The sequence below is a fragment of the Astatotilapia calliptera genome, chromosome 7 (assembly GCF_900246225.1).
Source record: "Astatotilapia calliptera chromosome 7, fAstCal1.2, whole genome shotgun sequence".
Lineage (NCBI taxonomy): Eukaryota > Metazoa > Chordata > Actinopteri > Cichliformes > Cichlidae > Astatotilapia > Astatotilapia calliptera.
Genome location: NC_039308.1, coordinates 31,592,110 through 31,611,459, shown reverse-complemented (window position 1 = coordinate 31,611,459; position 19,350 = coordinate 31,592,110). Strand labels below are relative to the sequence as shown.

The following is a 19,350-nucleotide window of genomic DNA, read 5'->3' as shown; positions in this document are numbered from 1 at the left end:
ATCAGCATTGGCTCAAACATCCAGGGGCTTATAGGACTATGGTCTGTCAGTTTACTTTGTTTTGCTTTGAGCCATTTGAACATAACAAGGAAACAGGAGCAAGCAGCGGAGGGAGGAAGGAAAGAAGGGAGGGGGGAGGTTGGACTCGGGCAGGAAGAGCACAGTACGTCGATCCCTCGCTGTCACCTGTAAGTGAAATGAACACCTGTTGCCGGTGGGCTTTTAAAAGGAAAACGCTCAAATTTCAGGTAGTTTGCAACGCTACAAAGGAATAAGGCCCGTTTTTAGTTTTTCAGCCACTGACCCGGTGTCTACAAACTCGGGCACAAGTTGGACTAATACTCGAGAAGGATGTGTTTTTAAAAGCAAAATCTGCCAGCGGCTAAAACGGAGCTACAGGTAAGAGAAGTAAGAAAAAATAGAAGATGTTAATGATTTTGAAAGTGTGTCTGACTTCCAGCAGCTTTAAAAGGATGAGAAATTAATGCTCGGAGCTCAAACTGTGGAGTGCCAAGTTCCCTCTCAATCCTCTGAACTGTGGCATGCATTTAAACGTCAGTAATGAAGTTTCTATGGGGGGATTTTCATTCTAATGCGCAATATGAAACTGACAGAAACTCAGGAACAGCCATTTGCCATGAGTAATTTAAACGTCCCAATGCAAACTTAAGTCTGTTTTCTATTGTTTACATTATTTATTTGTATGTTGTTTTTCCTTTATGGCTGTTGCTTTAATTGAGAATGACAACCTTTAGATTATTAAAGAATTTGGAGTCACGTTATTAGAGAAAAACAGGGCTAAGATATTGGCTGTTAGAGCGTGAGTAGATAAACACCGTACATTCACAAGGAGGGGATTTTATGCCGCATATGGATACAACTTTCACAAGCAGCAGTGCAATATGTAGAGCCAGAACCAGCATATAAGAGCTCATATTTTTCTGCTATTGTCTTTGTATTGAACCCACCGTCTATCTTTATTTCACCACTTATGGAAGAAATGGTCTCATAACTTTCCGAGACAAGCATCATTTAATGGTTTGAAATTCTATTCCTGGTTTGAATTGAGGTTGCTGATGTGCCAGATGGGTGCAGTTTCCCGTTATATATTATTTTCCATAAAGTTTATATCATCAGAGGGAGCAGAGTGGCAATTAATTCAGCAGGACTTGGTGGCACCTGAATAGTACATATGCAATAAACACTTCAGATCTGACACCTAAAGTGGATTGAAGTAGATCATTATCTACAAAACTATTTCATTCCCAGTGGTTTTTTTTGTTTTTTTTTAGCTTCTGCGTTCCAGTGAGCCCAGTACTGATACTGGAGAAAAACCGACAACAGTGTAAATAAAAAAAAGTCATTCTTTAGGTTGAATAACATACAAAACATCTATGCAAGGTGGTTTCTTCAGTGTAATACACCTGTGGAAACCATCAACTGCTCAGTGTTTGAAATTCTAGTTAAAAGTGCAATGCACCACAATATAATGGTCCTTTAAAAAAGGAAAACGTAATGTATTAGTGTATCCCTTTACAAAACAGACAGCTGGGACTACATGAACAAAAATCCAATCTACTATGTGTTTATGCATTTAAATTTTGTAAATACAATAGTGTTATGATTCAAATGTTGCTAAGTCATGATTGGTCCCTTATTGTCACCTGTTAACAAACTCAGCCCCTCCCACTTTAAACCACAGAGAAGAGCAAAGGCAGACAGGAAGAAAGGAAACGTACAAGCCCCTACTATGGTGAAATACCCAAAACGTGTGTAACTTTGGATGAAAATTGTGTACAATGTTTAGGATAAAGCTGAATTTAAAAAGAAAAAAAGTGTTTCAGGAATTTAAAGCAGAGCTGTTGTGATCATTTCCAACTTGATATTTTTATTCTTGACTCTGCTGAGTTTCTTTGCACGATTCTTGCTTCAAAGTACTAATTCACTGTGGGAAACAAGCAGTTTCAGTTCCTCTCCCTTTAAGGCCACTCTCCCTTAAAGCAAACAGTAGATTTTGAACAGAAGCATTTAGAGCAGTCTGAATCCTTAGATTTGGACTTACAAACATTTGTACATATGCTCACCTCATTTGAAACATTTGGCCTTGTATATTATGAGCAAACACTGCCCTAATGTTTGAATTTCATCTGATTTTAAACCTTGAGTTGAATGAAAGCAATGCTTTCATGTCTCTTTTTTTAGACATGAAGACCTTAACTTGACACCAATGATTTAGACTTTCATGCAGAGTTTATCCCTTTCATTTGGAATGACAACAGCCTCTCCAAGCCCAAAGATTAAACACTTTGTCATAAAATCTTTAAATGAAGTAAAGATTGTGGCATTCACCTGGATTCACAAAACGGCTTCTGAGCAGAGAGATGCAATACCCACACTGCAAAAAAAAAAAAAAAAACTCTTTATTTTTCCAGTTTTCTCTCTCAATTCGAATGCCCTATTTTCGCTTAAGTGCACATCAAACCAAGCTACACAGAGAGGTTCCTATTGTGATGGAAAGTGTGTGTTTGACTTTGAAAATGGGCTTTTTCTAACCCATGTGCAAGCCATGAAAAAATACAATGTAGACTTACAGGGTGGGTTAGAGCAGGTTGATTGCCAATGCGCAGTATTTATGAACTCTGAGAGGGAGCTGACAGTCAGCACTCATGACATGACAGCTCACATTTGCAAAATTGTCAGTAATGAGATCAGCACATGGTCTTGGGATGGGTCCACGAGTCATGGGAGCTTCCTGTGGTGCCTGGCACCAGTGGATTGGCCGGAGTTCCCTAGGGCTTTTGTTGTCTGGCCACATCTGTGCTTAAGCCATGGGACCTTTGGGGCTAGTGGAGGGCACTGCTACCTGGGAAGCTGCGGAGACAAGGGTGTGTGGTTGGCTTGCATTAATGTTTTGGTGCATGCTACGTGTCAAAGAAGTATCCATGTGAATGCCAGTGCACAGGAATACCACTGCAGAATATTGCACTGTAACAAGATGATGTCATTTTAATGTTGTGGCTGATTTGTGTATATGCAAACTCAGTAGGAAGCCAGAACTGTGGGACTTCAAAAACCTACTTATTTTAGATCAAATGTTAAAAAGTACTTTTTACGTAAATCCGAACTCTTTTGGGAATAATTAAAGTTATATAGCTTTTTTAAAAGTTGTGGGAATACTATATATTTTTTTCAACTAGTTTGAGACCAAACCACGCAAAGTACTAAAAAAGAAATACTCTAGAGAGTTGGAAAATTTCGAGTCAGCACTGAAAGCACTGTATCGACCGGTTCAATATCAATACCAGTATCGTATATATGTATGTATGTATGTATGTATGTGTATGATAGCTTTGCCATTGTGAGACTATGCCATCATGCTATTATTAATTAATGAACCGATGTACCTAACTGTTAGTATTACGATGACTACACATTCTTGGGCTTGCTCAGATTTAAATCCACATACACTCTACCATAACAGCAACCTTGGAAATTCTCTGCGTGTCACGCTGTGTGAGCACACTTTGAAAACTCTTCAAATATGTGATGAATACCTGATGTTAAAGTATGTGTTGTATTCATCTCAGTTGGAGGCTGTTCGGTGCCCTGAGCTTTAAAGTGTTGATGGACGTGTATCACATGTGATTCACAGCGCAAGCTTTGCTTTGGATTACTGTCTTCACTGTGTTTCCCTCACAGTTGCACTATAATCTGTTTAAATCCAAATCCAACCCCTATGGATGCCTTTTAGTGTGATTCGGGACCATGCCTGAAGTTTGAGTTCTGCAGCGCTATAGGAATTTAATATTTATAGTCATGCCTTTGGATTAATGATTTTGTTTGTCCAAAGCTGAAGCACCATTTTCTGTTAAACGCTGTTGTTTACCTCTTTAGGTCACAGCAAATGAGCAATTTGACTTCTTTCCCCTTTCTACTTGCACTCTGGTCAGAGGCTAATGTCCAATTTACTGTAGCTTGCTGGCAGATACAAACAGCCTTGAACAGTTCTAACCCACAAAACAAATACCCTTGGTTTCATATTCTCTAACGGATGCAGCACCTGTTGTTTTCCAGATCGATACCAGTGCTATTGTAACAGACATATTTTGAAAATAGGCCCAAACAAGCAGGGACCACAGCAAAATGCATGGATGAGAAACAGAATGAAAACATTTATGCAAGAGGAGCTCCTTTATCTTTAAGTTTTAATTGTGGTAGGTAAAAGGAGAGCTGGCTGCTGATAAATCTGTGACTGTGCCCTCTGTGATGATTAATCAGCTGCTCCCCATTTCTTTCCTTATGTAGATTAAAATGGCAACAACGCAGAATTTCAGCAGCAGCATGCCTGTCACTGACTTTTCTATTTCTGCCAGCTGATAAATCTATGCGAGACAGGGCGCTTTCTTTTGTGAGCTACTGGCTCATTTAGTATAGCTTTATACATTTTCCAGAGTGCTGTGCTGTCACCGTGCTTGTGTTTATGTGCATCCTTTCAGTGTCAGAGGAAGGGATAATACGTCTGTGGGAAATGTCTAGAGACCATCTGTGTTACCATGGCTGAGAGCTTCACCTGTGCGGGCCGCTTTGTTTGGCATCTCTCTGAATTTTTGGTTCAAATTTAATGATGGAAAATGTCCTGCAGTTGATTTTTTGCCCCCCCCCCCTCTTCTTGCTGTAGCCTCCCTTTCTTTTCCCTCTCTTTCAAAAATAATCTTTCTTTTAACTCATGTGGATCCACTTTATTGCCTTGCTATTTCACCATTCACATAAATAAGCCTTACCTTGTCAAGCAGTAAAACTATAAACATTTTTATTCAGCTGAAGCTTGCACGTATTTGCCAGATGCGGGGCAGAGGTCTGGTTATAATTCTTTAATCAGTGACTTGATGACTATCTGTACTCTGTGTTGAATCCTTATCATCTCCATTCTTATTAGTTAACAAGAGGCAAATAAGGGTGATAAATAATAAGTAGATGATGCTGAGCATCTGTTCATTAAGAGCCAAATGGGGAAGCTGAGTCATGGCAACAGGGAGTCTTCATTTGTATGTGTGTGCATGTTCTCACACTGTGTGAGGGAGAGAAGCAACAGATTCATAATGTTGAAGCTTTACCTTGGCTTGTCATACTCAGTCTCAGCAAACATGCAAGGCCTAAATCCAGCATAATAAGTTCAGGATAGACTCTGTTGTGTTGCTTTGCATGAAGCCATCTGGATGAAGGGCAGGAGCAGGGGAGTGTTCACTGTCAAACACTTTGCGATCAAATTTTTTATTTTTTTGCCTGACTTTCACTTTGATTTTGTGGAAAATCTGTGTGTGTTGTTCTGTTGCTGAAGTATGTGAATATGTTGGAACAAGCGCAGCAGCTATTGACAGCCTGTGTAATTATTTGTCTTGAGTTCAGACTTTGTCCTGGTCGTGAAATGAACAATCCAATAAAAGCCTTATGGTTATAGAGAGCTGATAAGGCCTTTGCTGCTCCTGCTACTGGGTCAAGGATAATAACATTGCTAATTATCAGGAAGTACAGAGATCACTCAAGATGAAATCATCTTCATGAATCTGTTACCTTTTAAAGTCAACACTGTGCTTACACCCAGTTTGTACAAACTACATAGTCATTATACATTAGAAACAACAAAGTTTCCATATATATTTGATAATATTCAGGTGATGTGATTCTATACTGATCATTTATTGTTGATACCTACAATTTTTAAAACTTTTGAAATGTGAAAAACAGATTTCCATCACAGGGGGTATTTGGGTCAGTACTGTATATCGGCAAGAAGAAATACAGTCTGAAAACTGTCAACGAAATGGTAATAAATTTGAAATCCTGTGAGTTTTTGACTCTCGTTTAGTCAAGAATTTCAAAAAAGAACAGGTTTAAAGTATATTTGGATTTCCATTTTATGCTTTTTCATAAATCACCTGTGACATTATGAGAGAAAGGACATTATTATTTTTTTTCACGTTTATCACTTTTGTCCCTTGCTCGGATGTTAAATAAGAGTTTAAATTTAGCCATTTACTGGTGTTATAATTAGATACTTTGATTCATCTTTGTAGTTTTCCCTCTGTACACCACAACAGTCGAACCACAATCAAACAATTGAGATGTGATTGAAATGCAAAGTTTCAGTTTTAGTTCAAGGGGTTTAACAAAAGCATAATAATAATAAATAAAGCAGATAAATATCTGAAGTTCATTCCAAAGTGTTGAACTTTTTGTTTTGTTTCACTGAGACACTCATTATATGATCCAAAGAGATTTTGATGCAAGCAAAGGAGGTCATCATCAGGCTGAAAACCAAAATAGATCTATCGAAGAAAAAGCAACAACTTTAAAGGTGGCCAACTCAACGTTCTGGTACTGTGTATGTTCTTAAAAATGAAAACTTCACTGGCCGGCTCAGCAACACCAAAAGGCCAGACCAGAGAAGATAAGTCAAGTTGATGATAGCAGAATTCTTTCTTTGGTTAGGGAAAGCCCTTTCACAACATTCAGCCAAGTCAAGAACTCTCTAAAGATTGTAGGTGTCCAAACTACTGGTTATACTTAAAAACAGGAAGGACATTCTTCCTAATACATTCTATCACTAACAGATGATTATAGTAAGAGGAAAAAGTATGAAGAAGGAAAGGAACAGCTCACAATCTGAAGCATGCCACATCATTTCTCAATGGCATGGGAATGGATGACTGCCAATGGACTCGGGTCACTGGTGTTTATGGATGAAGTATAAGGATGAATTCTGAAATGTACAGGGCTGTACTCTCTGCTCAGATTCAGCGAAATGCTGCAGAACTGCAAAAATGATTAGATGGAGCTTCACAAGGTGATGGATAGTCACCTGAAGTATACTGCAAAAGCAACACAAGAGAGTACATGGAAGGGAAACGAGGTCAGTTGGCGACCCTGTGTGTAGAAGCAGAGCAGAGAAAAGGCCCGGACATGACACAGGAGTTCAGAGCTTTGTCTTTCATCAGTTGATGGCATTGTTTTGCAATCTGCAACTAAGGAAATCAAAGGAATTGAAAAGCTTGGCAGAAAGCAATTCCAATTGATTGGACATTTTAACCTGAATCTTAGATCTGAATTGGGACAGTTCCAATGCCCTAGTCAGTAATGTGCTGTTGAATAATTTAGGCAGAGTTTTCATTGAGCAGCTTCCATGAAACTGTGAACTGACCTGAAAATGACCCATCATCTTGATTTCCTCACTCCTGTGTACATATTTGATCACATCTGAGCAGGGATTACTTTGACTGGATTGAATCAGCTGCTGCCTTTTGGCATTAAGTTGCACTCCGTAATGCTTAACTGTAGCCTGCGCTCCATCAGCTCAGCTCATCTCTGTCCTTGAGTGCTGAGTCTCCTGGCTGCTTCAGCCAAATGTCTTCATTGATGTGCTCTAAATAAAACACTTAGATGTCACTTTGCACGTGACTTGCAAAAGATTTATTTGACATTTATGACATTTACTTTCAGAAAACGATATAAGGCCGGGGAGCTTTCTGGCTGCAGAGGCCGCTCTGCCCATTTGTGTAATGATATGGGATGAATTCCAGTTATTGGAAAGCTGTATAAAAATCTGAATGCTCCTTTCCTCGTGTCTGTAAAATTATGACAGAAGTGGCAGCTCTGGTGTAGACTTTTTAGTTTGGAAATCTGTCACAGATGGCTGTCTTCTTGTGTGCAGCCAAGCAAGTAATGTGATTGTGACAATTGTGTCTCTTTTGCCTACAGATTGAACATGCTGCAGGTTGTATGAGTGACAGATATGGGGTCGGCAAGATCTTATTTGCAGACTTTCACTGTGGCGGTGGTTATTTGCCAATTTCGTAAGTTTTTTTCAAATATCATTTTGCATTCCAGTGTACTTTCTCCATTTGCTCACTGTTATCCTTTGCTTTGTGAACTAACTGAAGCATATTCTCTGATTTTGCTTACAACAAACCCAACAGTAACCACTGAAGGTTTGACCTCTGAGGTGCAGGCAAAGGCTGGAAGCTCCGTGGAGCTCGAGTGCAGACTTCCGTCATCAGACCCAGCAGTTGTGTCCTCTGCATCCCAGTACGTGGTTGAATGGATTCGACAGGGATTTGACATTCCTGTTCTGATTAAATTTGGATCTTATGCACCTCGGGTACATCCACAGTATGAGGGTAAGCATCTGTTACTACATGCATACACTGTTTGCTGTAGTTGATGCCATTGTCTCAAGTAGCTTATCTTCATACTGTACATACATGCTACTGATGTAAAGTATAATTATTGTATTTTTATTTTAGGATTTACTCTAGATATTGTATTGTAAGAATATTAGCTTAGCTGAATTAGCTTAAGAAGCTATTGGACAGACTGTAAGTGAATCACGTAGAGAAAGTTTGTTTCTCCTGTTAATGATGGCTACTAAATTTGATGATCCCCTGCATGTTGGTACTGCTCTTTTTTTTTTTTTTTTTTTACAGGTGTTATAGTTGTTTCTGTATGTGAATATGCTTTAGTAAGGAACTTAAAACAATGAAGGATTCTTATTTGTTGCCATTGTCAGTACAAAAGACACTCAGTGAATTTAAGTTGAAAATATTAGAATGATGGCTGAATATGACATGGTTTGGTCCAAGTTTCTTTTAACTGAAAGAATGTAACCAATATCAGGTTCTCAGAATACACTCAGTACCACACCTTGATGTCCTTTTCAGACCAATGTTATATTTGGAGCTACTGTTAAAGGAGGTGAAACATTGCATCATCGCCTATTGTGCGCACTCTGCACACAGCACAGAGAACAAAGAGTCTACAGGGGGAAAGAGCCTCTATAGTCCAAGGATACCTTTGTGTGGCTCCTGTTATCCTTTAAAGTTGCAAACAATGGAACAAATGTGGAGAAAAAGAAGGCATGTCTGGGTTAGTCAGATCTTTCTTTTGTCAGGGGCATTGTTTTTCTTTTCTGCTGTGCTGCCTGAAGAAAAGTTCAACCTATGGACCTCTTCGGTGTTTTTGAATTTCTGCTTGAGAACAATGTCGTCATAGAAAGAAAAATGCCAAAGGAGGCATGATGATCCCACTTCAAAGAGTAAAATTAATTTAAACAGTTCAGCTGGTAGCACAAAGCAGACAGCTAACTAACACTGAGTTGTTACCTTGTCATTTATTTTCAGTGATGAGAATACCGATAGGGGGTAGATAGCAGCAATCAACATTTCATTTGTATAATTACTGCTATAGCAATCCTCTTCTGCAATATTCTTCAAAACCCTTCTTACCCACTGTTGCATCAGTCTCTATAAACTCATTCGATGTGACTAAAAACTGTTCATACCGACACGAATCATTTTAAAATTCTGGCAGAGCTTCCAAAGCCACCAGATATATCAGATTTTTTTTCTGAGGAATGTGTATTAAAGATGAGGAACAAAAAATGTAGACTGTTTTGATCCGGTGCAGTTTCAAATATTGCACTGACTTTAAAGGTGCATGCGAGGAACTAAAAGAAGAAGTGGAATCAGAACTAAATGAAGTATGCGAAAATATAGATCACTATCACTAAAACTTAATTACCGATCATTTCAATATGTGATATTCAATTCAATTTCAATTCAATTTAATTCAATTTTATTTATATAGCGCCAAATCACAACAACAGTCGCCTCAAGGTGCTTTATATTGTACAGTACATTGTACAATAATAGATAGAGAAAAACCCAACAATCATATGACCCCCTATGAGCAAGCACTTTGGCGACAGTGGGAAGGAAAAACTCCCTTTTAACAGGAAGAAACCTCCAGCAGAACCAGGCTCAGGGAGGGGCGGCCATCTGCTGCGACCGGTTGGGGTGAGAGAAAGAAGACAGGATAAAGACATGCTGTGGAAGAGAGACAGAGGTTAATAACAGATATGATTCAATGCAGAGAGGTCTGTTAACACATAGTGAATGAGAAAGGTGACTGAAAAGGAAAAACTCAATGCATCATGGGAATCCCCCAGCAGCCTATGTCTATTGCAGCATAACTACAGTAAGGGAGGATTCAGGGTCACCTGGTCCAGCCCTAACTACACTCTAAGAACTAAAACTGATAATTACTTAAATATTTTGGTGCAACACTTTTACACTCAAAAATAATGAGTAAATGCAAAAACAATCACATCTCTTAAATACACCTTATTAATTGAGTAAATCCAACTAAAATGGAATAAGTTGTTAACATACAAAATTGAGTAAATACACTTGAAAATGTAAGTTAAAACAACAGTAACCAAAAGTTCAAACTACATAAAATATTAATTAGGAAATGCTGAAATGCTTGGCACATTTAACCTACACCATTACAATTATTTGTTTTTAAATAATGGTTCAATTTACTTAATATTTTTAAGTTAACTTAAGCAAAAACGTTAATTACAATTAAGTGTGTGTGTGTGTGTGTGTGTACACACACACACACACACACACACACACACACACACACACACACACACACACACACACACACACACACACACACACAGGAAAAAAGAACCACATCAGTTCAACATTGTTCACAATGATTTATTTTAAACAGCTTTTTTGTGAATCACACATTTAGCAGATTCCTTCTCTGAACACAGTGAGCTGAAATCTGTTCTACATTCAGTGGATAAAACTTGGATAAAATTTCAGTCACAACAGCCTTATATAATAAAATTGCATCCAAATTGGCATGCTTGATAAAACTCTGTAAAACTGGCATATTGATGCTAACAACAAGAAAAATGTACCTGCCATACAAAGAATAAAAGTGACTCAAGTGAACGCAGTGCTTTACCTTTTCAGAAAAGGTCAAATGACAAAAATAAAATTAAGATCCCAAAAAAATATAAATCCTGAAAAAAAACAAAAAAACATTTGCACTGTGACATAGTTTTTGAACATCTTGAGTCCAAAAAATTGGGAAGATTATAACTAAAGAGTGACCAAAAAACATCCATAATTTAAATAAAAAGGTTTCAAAAAGGATTGCGAAAAGAAAAAAAAAAAAAAACATACAGAAGATACTCTCTTCTGTATGTTCACCTTAATGTGAATCTGGAAAAGTTAATACACACATACAAACACAGTTTATGGTACAAACATTATTTATGAACAGGAATGTCAACACAATGTAATGTCGCAACTGAACCTTTTGATGAGCATTACATGTCACTTAACAAGTCTAACACTTTAAGAACAGCCCTGTGAAATTTTGTCTACAATGAACAGAGGTCATTTTTCAGTCTTTGAACCTTGACAGAAAGGTTTCCTGGATCCAGCTCCATGAACACTTTTTGAAATGCTTCAAATGTGCATGTGAAATTCTTGGGGTATTTCAGATCCAGAGCATAGCACAGTCCCAAAAGATAGCAACAGGCTTTGCTCAGATTCCCAAGTTTGCCCAGAACAGTAACGCCTTCAATAACAATACCCACATCAGTAGGTTCGCCTGACCTGTCTTGATTCTGCAGCAGGTAAATCTTCATCACCTCCTCAGCCAAAGCCTCTTCAACAAAGACAGCATCAGCACCGTCCTTTAAAAAGAGAAAGAACTGTTTTCAGCTCACATATTTCCAAACATTGAAACAAAAAGTTTCATTTGTATGACATTACCGGTACTCATAATATGTGGACACTGTGCTCCAAAATCTTTGAGCAAATGCTATTCTTTTGTATGCTTTGAAGTGTTTTTTTTTTTCTTTAGAACAGTATCTTAAAACTTTTCTATGATCTCACAAGCTAAAATAAACTACTAATATTCCTAAAACAGATTTATTGCACCAACCTCAAAGGTTTTGATTAAGGCACTTGGATCCTCTCCCAGATGGTCAATGAGACATCTGATGATGACTTCTCGTTTTTTCTCGATGGAATTTCCACTCTGTAAAACAGGAAGTCTCAACTGAGGCAAAATTTGCACATTTAAAACATGACTTACCATTTCTAGCTTAAACATAACAATTTTTTTCTGTTGTTGACCTGTTTTCACACCCACCATCAAGGTAAGAACACCTGTGGAGCTAAAATATTGAACAGAAACCTAAGAAAAGCCGTTTTTAGTGGAAGGGCCTCTTCAGTGCTGTGTTGGAACGTTTTTGTGGTTAGAAAATGCAATCTTCCTTACCTGAAGCAGAAGGTTTAACTGTGCCCTGTGGCGTTGTCCAGCAGCACCTTTCTTGGCTTGAAACAAGGACAGGAGTTTGGATGAATACAAGTCCAACGATGACATGAACTTTGGTTCAAGGTTCAGGGTCGTGATCCTATGAAACTCTGCACTGACCTGGATGGGAGAGGACAAAAAACCAAGGACAAAAAAATCTGAAGGCCAAAATTCTGATTCAATCAAAAAAATAATCTTTAAGTGGAACTACCATTTTTTGCAACCTGGACCTTATTTTCTAACATGCAAAAGATTAATTTACTCATCCAGACATAAATCCATATAAGTGGAGTTGTTCAGTATGCAGACTAAAGCCTTAACATAAAGTATTATCTTCCACTAAGCTTCTAAATTTTATGTTATGAATTGCTTGCACTATTTCCCTGTGAGATTGTATAATCTTGGAGGGAAGAGGCGGAGCCAGGTTGCCCTCTGAACCATCGTCTGCCAGGCAGCGATGCGAGAGGAACACACTGCTGAAGTGGCGCACGTATTCAGAATCGCGTCAGCGGCTTTACAGAGAAAGCCTTTCAGCTCCTCTGGCAGCTCTGCTTCCTCCACCTTCCTGGAGATGACAAACGCTAGCAAGGCAGTGTTGTTAGTCACTGCAGCTGACTGAACAGTGCATTGATGTGCGCGATCAGTGAACCTTGCTATCAGCTGGTCAAGTTTGGCGGGATGGGCCGGTCGCTGTCCAACGACCTTGGTCATTTTGGTGCCGAAAACTGAAGCGAGGCTCGGCTCTAGAGGGGGAACAGGCGGAAAACTCCAGTCTGTGAAGCCCTCTGTGAAGCCCTAGGTAGAGACCGGCGCTCTAATCTTCGCTGGCTCTGCTGCTGCCTCAGAGAGGTAGGTCATCACCGCCGGGAACTGAGGCCAGATGGGATCTGGGCAACGGAGCCATACCTTCCCTCCAGATCATCCGATGGGGGTGGAGCAGGCTGAGGGACGGGAAGTCCCTTCTCACCAGCTGCCTCCTGGATGATGCCAGGCAGATCCAGGAGCAGCGCACCAACAACTGGGAGCGGCGTCCTCGCCGACATGTGAAGGCCAGGGGTGGATGAGCGTCCGCTCATCCGCCTCCCTTCTGTCGCCAGGCTGCCCAGCTCGGAGGCAGTGGAGCTGCCACCACTGCTGTTTTCCTCACGGTGGGTGGAATCATCCAATTCCGGCCCACTATCGAAGAACTCGATGGCTTCTTCCAGCGAGTACCTCTCTCTTAGCGGGAACGCCTCCTCAGCATCAGCCTTGAAAAAGGCTGACCTCCGCTGCTTTTCCTCTGGCGGGAGGAGCTAACAGGAACAGCAATAGGATTAAGGTGTGAGGGCGAGGTCCGCATGGTGAGGACCGAGGCAGCCCACGCAGACGGCATGTCGGTCATACGATATGATGTAGCCGGTCTGGCAGGATGGACACAGACGGATGGTCTCGCTGGACATCTTCTGGCTGGCTGAAGAAAAACGGTAGAGCCAATTTCCTGGTCTCACCGTAACTTATACTAGACCAGGGTGAGGCCCACACAGCAGGTGGGCGTGGACTAAAATACTTCAGTGCTGCGCGCACAAGGGGAATACCCACTTAAAGGGCTGCGCCTATACTCATAGAATCTGGGGTTACAATACGTAACCAACGTTTCATAAAAATATTAAATTACTCTTCACTCTTTACTCTTCAGTAAAATCTAGTCTGTCGTTATGTGCTCCAGAGTTAGATAAGTGAGACAAAGGCACTTTGCAATCAGCCCAGTCATTCTTCAGTCAGGTTACATTAGCTTAGCCTAAAACAAGTTAAGTGAACGGAAATTACTAAGATAAGATAAGATAAGATAAGATAGAACTTTATTAATCCCTCGGGTGGGTTCCTCTGGGAAATTCGACTTCCAAAAAAAGCACAGCAACGACCAAAGTTACAGTTACAGAACTGTTATATCTATATATCTATATATCTATATATATATACATACATATATACATATATCTATATATCTATATATATATACATATATACATATATACATATATATATACATATATACATATATATATACATATATACATACACATATATACATATATACATATATATATACAGAGACAAATATAAATAAACTATACGAAGGGGATAAATAGAATAAATAGGAATAAAAAATAAAAATACAAGTGAATTGCACATTTCAAGTATTGAGTCTATTGCACTGTTGACTATTTACAAAAGTATTGCACAAAGGTATTGTACAGTGAGGTGCAGAGGCACTACAGCTTAGTTGTTCCTACTAGCATTCATTGTTCCCTAGGCTTGGGAATGGTTTTGATTAGAACCATTCTGGTTTTGATTCAGATTCCTCATTCAGTTAAAAGAGCAAGGACAATTCAAATGAAGACAGGGTATGGAATAGCCATGACCAAATGTACCATGTTTCACTCGATAATGTTTGAGTAGTGACACTTTTGATGACTCCTCATGTTTGCAAAGTTTACACTGCCATCTCATCACCTGTGACCTAAAAAATTGTGAGAAAATATGTCTCACAGTATGAAGATGACAGAATGGTGTATAACCATATTTACACAGTTTTTGTATGATTAACTGATTGAATAACCAATACTCACTACCAATTCAGGTGGAGGATACAACTTACAAATAAGTCAACATGGAACAAAGTACAATACTTAACCACATTGAAATAATCTGAATCACATCACCACGCTGTATAAATAAAAAGATAGTATGGTGACACTAGATGACAGACCATGAACACATCAATATATTTACCGAACTGAAAAATTCTCAAAATTTAGATTTGGCATTTGTATGACCCACCACAAAACCAGTATAAATATTTAGGTGGTATCACCATCCACTACTCAGCTTGTATAAAACAATATCATATCATTCCAAAATTTAACACATCAAGTCCTCTGAGTAAAATTACCTGCTTTACTTTGTAGTTGATGCAGATTTTTTTCTCCTGGTGGTGAAGATGGTGCTGAAAAAATACAAATCAAAACTTTATCATTACAAAACATGTCACTGAGTAATCTGCCATAACATCAATCTCTTATAAGAAATTTTAGCTTGGATTGAAATAAACATTTATTTATGTAAATTGGGAGTAACTATACTGGAAATAATGGTACTTTTGGCTTGACCCAAAGGACCAAAGCTTTTTTTTTTTCATTATTTTCTGGGATCTGAAAGGAAGTAGGGCCCCGAGTCTAAATTTACTTAAGGCCCCATAGTACTTTGGACCGGCCCTGGATGAGGTAATCTGCTGACCCGGGCGGTCCTCTCAGCGTTCTCTCAAAAACTGGCCCTGTTCGGGACAAAGCTGAAAACAGCGTCTTATATGCTCTGAAAGACCCCACATAGAACAAGAAAGCTAAGCAGCATGGTTGCTGCTATGAACTGTTCCGCGGGCAGGTCTTCTTAGTTACCAAAGCCATTGATGACGTCTGTTCATCTCCTGAACAACCTGACAGAGTGAGTCAGGCCGCGTGACTACCGCAGCTCCCGCACCGCGACTCAACAGGGCCATTTTCTAGAAATGTCTGAGCACACCTGCTTTCACGTGGTTCCTAAAATGCCCCCAATTAAACGGTCAGGTCGCTGGTACCGGGACATTCCGGTCAAATTACCCGGAACGCAGATAGCAACTCAGAACGTAAAAGGATAAAAGGGCGCGGTTTCCCGCCGCCTTGACTGGAAGACGGGTTGAAAACTTAAATTAACGTGCACAAACACGCTGCGAAAAGTGAGCCACCATGACAAACGCTTTCTTCAGAACATGTTATAAAAGAACGGTGTGGATAAAGACAGCTAATGTAAGAATTGGTCACTTACCTGAAAACGTTACCAAGTCTGCAGTGGATGTGTGTCTGTCTCGTTCAACGTGCAGAAAATCTCCCATGAGGCCATGCTCCTCGCGCGCGGTACATGCCAAAGGTCATTAGTCTTACTCAAAGTTTTAAGTTAGTATTGGGGGACAAAATTATATTGATTTTGAACCATTAATAATTAAAGTTAAAGACAATGATAAATATGAATACCAGTGTCTCAGTTATTTTGAGTACTTTCTATGAGATATATTGAGTAGATTTAAATAATGCACCCTGTGTTTCAAATACAGAATTTTTTTCTTTTAAATAAACTTGAACAAAAGAGCTCAGTTCAACTCAAAAACTGGTGTTGAAAATTTAAGCATTCTTTTCAGTATTTTCAACTCAAGATAACACTTTTGTGATTTTCAAAGATTTAATCAAGGTCATCTAACTTAGAATTATAATGATATTTACTAAGCCCCTGAATAATTTTTTAGGGTGTATATGCTTTAGCAAAAAGGAAAGTTTTAAGCCTAATCTTGAAAGTAGAGATAGTGTCTGTCTCCCGAATCCAAACTGGAAGCTGGTTCCACAGAAGAGGGGCCTGAAAACTGAAGGCTCTCCCTCCCATTCTACTTTTAAATACTCTAGGAACAACAAGTAGACCTGCAGAGCGAGAGCGAAGTGCTCTAATAGGGTGATATGGTACTACAAGGTCATTAAGATAAGATGGGGCCTGATTATTTAAGACCTTGTGTGTAAGGAGCAGGATTTTGAATTCAATTCTGGATTTAACAGGAAGCCAATGAAGGGAAGCCAAAACAGGAGAAATATGTTCTCTCTTTCTAGTCCCTGTCAGTACTCTTGCTGCAGCATTTTGGATTAACTGAAGGCTTTTCCGGGGGGTTTTAGGACATCCTGATAATAATGAATTACAGTAGTCCAGCCTGGTTGTCACAAAATTATAGATGTTAAAATGCATCTACAATTCCTGCTCCCTAAGGACTTTTCATTTATGTCAGTCTGTCAGTTTAGATTTCTTGCTTGAGCTCAGGGCAGTTAAAGAAATCAATGGATTAAAACGGGGCTGTCTGTTAGTCACAAACACAACAATGCTATTGGATACAGGTAATTGCTGATTCCTAAATGATTATTGCCTACAAATCCCATAAAAGATTAAAAACAACAATTTGTTGCCGAACTCACTAAATCAATACTTTTAGAAAAGTTGCTGGACACTGTAGTACCTTGCCAGGGGTAAATGGTGATTTGTTGAGGACTATTTTCACCTGTAGATTACACATTGTGTGCTGTGTTTGCACTTACAGCACCAGGGATGCTGTAATGCATTAAGAATTTACTCAAAATAAAATGCAGGGCTTGTGATCAGAACAAAAGGCCACCCAGTGCAATGCAAATACACGGTCGGACGATGAAACTCTATCACCCAGAGGAATGAGATAAACCAGTTTTTGGATGAATAAACAGTAACAGGCAGTTACATCAATTCATTGTTGGTGTCGGACTATTCATTTTTTAATATAGAATAATTCCAGCTTCATTTTTGAAGTCACTTTCCGTGTACAGTGTACCAATCTCTTTGGTGTCATGTCCATTGATTGCTCTAGGATACGGTAATGAGCTGCAAACACCGGCATTACGTGTTTCTTTGTCAAAGGATCAGAACCTACTTTCAGCTGAGTTAAGGCCTTTGTCATGCGAGCTGGATGCCACTCCCTTGCCCAACCCAGGCAGGAAATATGACACAGACATTTACATAGTAATAAAGTCGGGGCAAACGTTAGCTGATGAATTATCGTAAGTGGGAGTGGGGCAGACTTTAATTCCAGCCCCGGCTCATAAAAAGCAGTAGCCTTTTGTCACTTACTCTCAAGACAATCCGTCAACGTGCAGCTCATTACACTGCATGTTAGTTTTCAGACGAAGGCTTCTAGTAAAAAGCCCAATAAAAATATGCCTGCCCTTCAACCCATAAATTACACTATTTGTACTCAACTCGACTCAACTACAAAGCTCTCTTCAAGGAAAAGCAGCAGCTTTAATAGACGGGTTTGCTAATCACATGCCTCTCAGGCGACAAACAAAAAGCTGCAGTTTTATACAGGTTTGAAAAAGATGCTTTGTCCCATCTGAGGCAAGGCTTTCTCACAGGTACCAGCCGGTGTGGGAGTAACAGGTGCAGCATGGGAAACCAACGCTTTAGAGATGGAACGACTGGTGTGTATTTCACCCCCTCGGGCCATGAATGTTCTCGGGTGTCTCAATAGTTTGGCTTCAGGACTCAGTCTCCAACTGTTGTTTAGCTGTTGTGATTCTAATGGAAGTTATCCAAGTGATTCACTCTGCTGAGGCTCATTTTTTTTCGTTCCATCATTCCTCCCTTTTCATCACCTTAAACTGATTAAACTTCTCTACATGTAGTCCACCTCTCCCATCAACATTCCTTGTCTTTTGGCCGTGTTTGTAGCTTTGCAAAGTGTGAGTTACTTTAGATTTTCATCTGATTGCTCCCCTGAGAGGGTTAAGGGCTAAAAAGGGCTTAAATAAATTTGTGTAATAGAGCTGTAAAGATCAAAGGATTAGCATCTTCTCTGTGGAAAGGACAGAAAGTCCCTCAACACCCATACAGCTGCTGACTATAAAAAAGTAAATACAGCTGTATAAATGCACTGTTCGCAAGCTCTTCCTATTCAAATCCCATCATAATCAGCCTGTGTGCAGGAGCAACACATTACGCACAGCTGAAATGGCTAATACTTCCTTTTTCACATGGAAAAACATTAGAGCCTTCACTGGGATTACTCATGTTCGTTACAGCAGTGAGTAGACCTCAGCGTCTGACAGGGACAGAGACCTTCAATACCAAATTTAAAACCATGACACAGAAGAGCTTAACACACACAAAAAAAACAAAAAAACAAAAACGAGGAGTGAAACCTTATCGTTTTCTTTTCTCTAACCGAAACCAGAGTGCCTCTGCGAAGCTTGCCAAGAGCTGACGACATCTTATAGAGATGATGTGGGCTTGCTGCCCATGAGTATCACATTCTCAGGGTCATAAATGTCTGGGCTGCGCAAAATGGTATTGAATTTAAATAATTTTTCATACAAGCCCCTGTCACAGAAAACAAGACACTTTCCCCCTGAGATACGTCCCACCCAACCGAAGCCTTTCTTTAGAATTTGAAAACGTCATCTCCAAAATGTTACATATCCATTTTGGAAGAAAGAAAATCAATATCTCTGGTGCATCCTTCACTCTGAATAAAACTGGTAAAAATAAAAAGCACACTCCGCAGTCCTCCAAATGTCCCTTTTGTCAGTAAAG

The 19,350-nt window shown here is 39.5% G+C and overlaps 2 protein-coding genes across 5 annotated transcripts in view; one reads left to right on the top strand and one right to left on the bottom strand.

Moving 5' to 3' along the window:
• The first annotated feature begins 29 nt into the window (after nucleotides 1–29).
• The window catches only part of igsf9a (immunoglobulin superfamily, member 9a), a 63,168-nt gene continuing 43,847 nt past the window's right edge, over nucleotides 30–19,350 (top strand). Inside the window, exons 1-3 of the mRNA XM_026174326.1 lie at nucleotides 30–399; nucleotides 7,756–7,850; nucleotides 7,974–8,174. Of these exons, the coding sequence (XP_026030111.1) occupies nucleotides 7,790–7,850; nucleotides 7,974–8,174 (262 nt within the window). The 5' untranslated portion in view covers nucleotides 30–399; nucleotides 7,756–7,789. The remainder of the gene's footprint in view (nucleotides 400–7,755; nucleotides 7,851–7,973; nucleotides 8,175–19,350) is intronic.
• Nucleotides 10,545–16,191, bottom strand: LOC113025986 (uncharacterized). 4 transcript variants are annotated; one of them, XM_026174328.1, is made up of 5 exons: nucleotides 16,024–16,191; nucleotides 15,116–15,169; nucleotides 12,148–12,203; nucleotides 11,809–11,904; nucleotides 10,545–11,557 (listed from the first exon to the last, which is right to left on the bottom strand). In XM_026174328.1, the coding sequence occupies exons 1-5, from the start codon at nucleotides 16,088–16,090 to the stop codon at nucleotides 11,240–11,242; spliced, it is 591 nt and encodes a 196-aa protein (XP_026030113.1). In that variant the 5' UTR covers nucleotides 16,091–16,191; the 3' UTR covers nucleotides 10,545–11,239. The 4 variants fall into 4 exon arrangements, with proteins under 4 accessions (XP_026030113.1, XP_026030112.1, XP_026030114.1 ...); XM_026174327.1 differs by having other exon boundaries at nucleotides 12,148–12,303; nucleotides 15,618–16,188; XM_026174329.1 differs by adding an exon at nucleotides 14,595–14,683 and having other exon boundaries at nucleotides 12,148–12,303; nucleotides 15,116–16,186.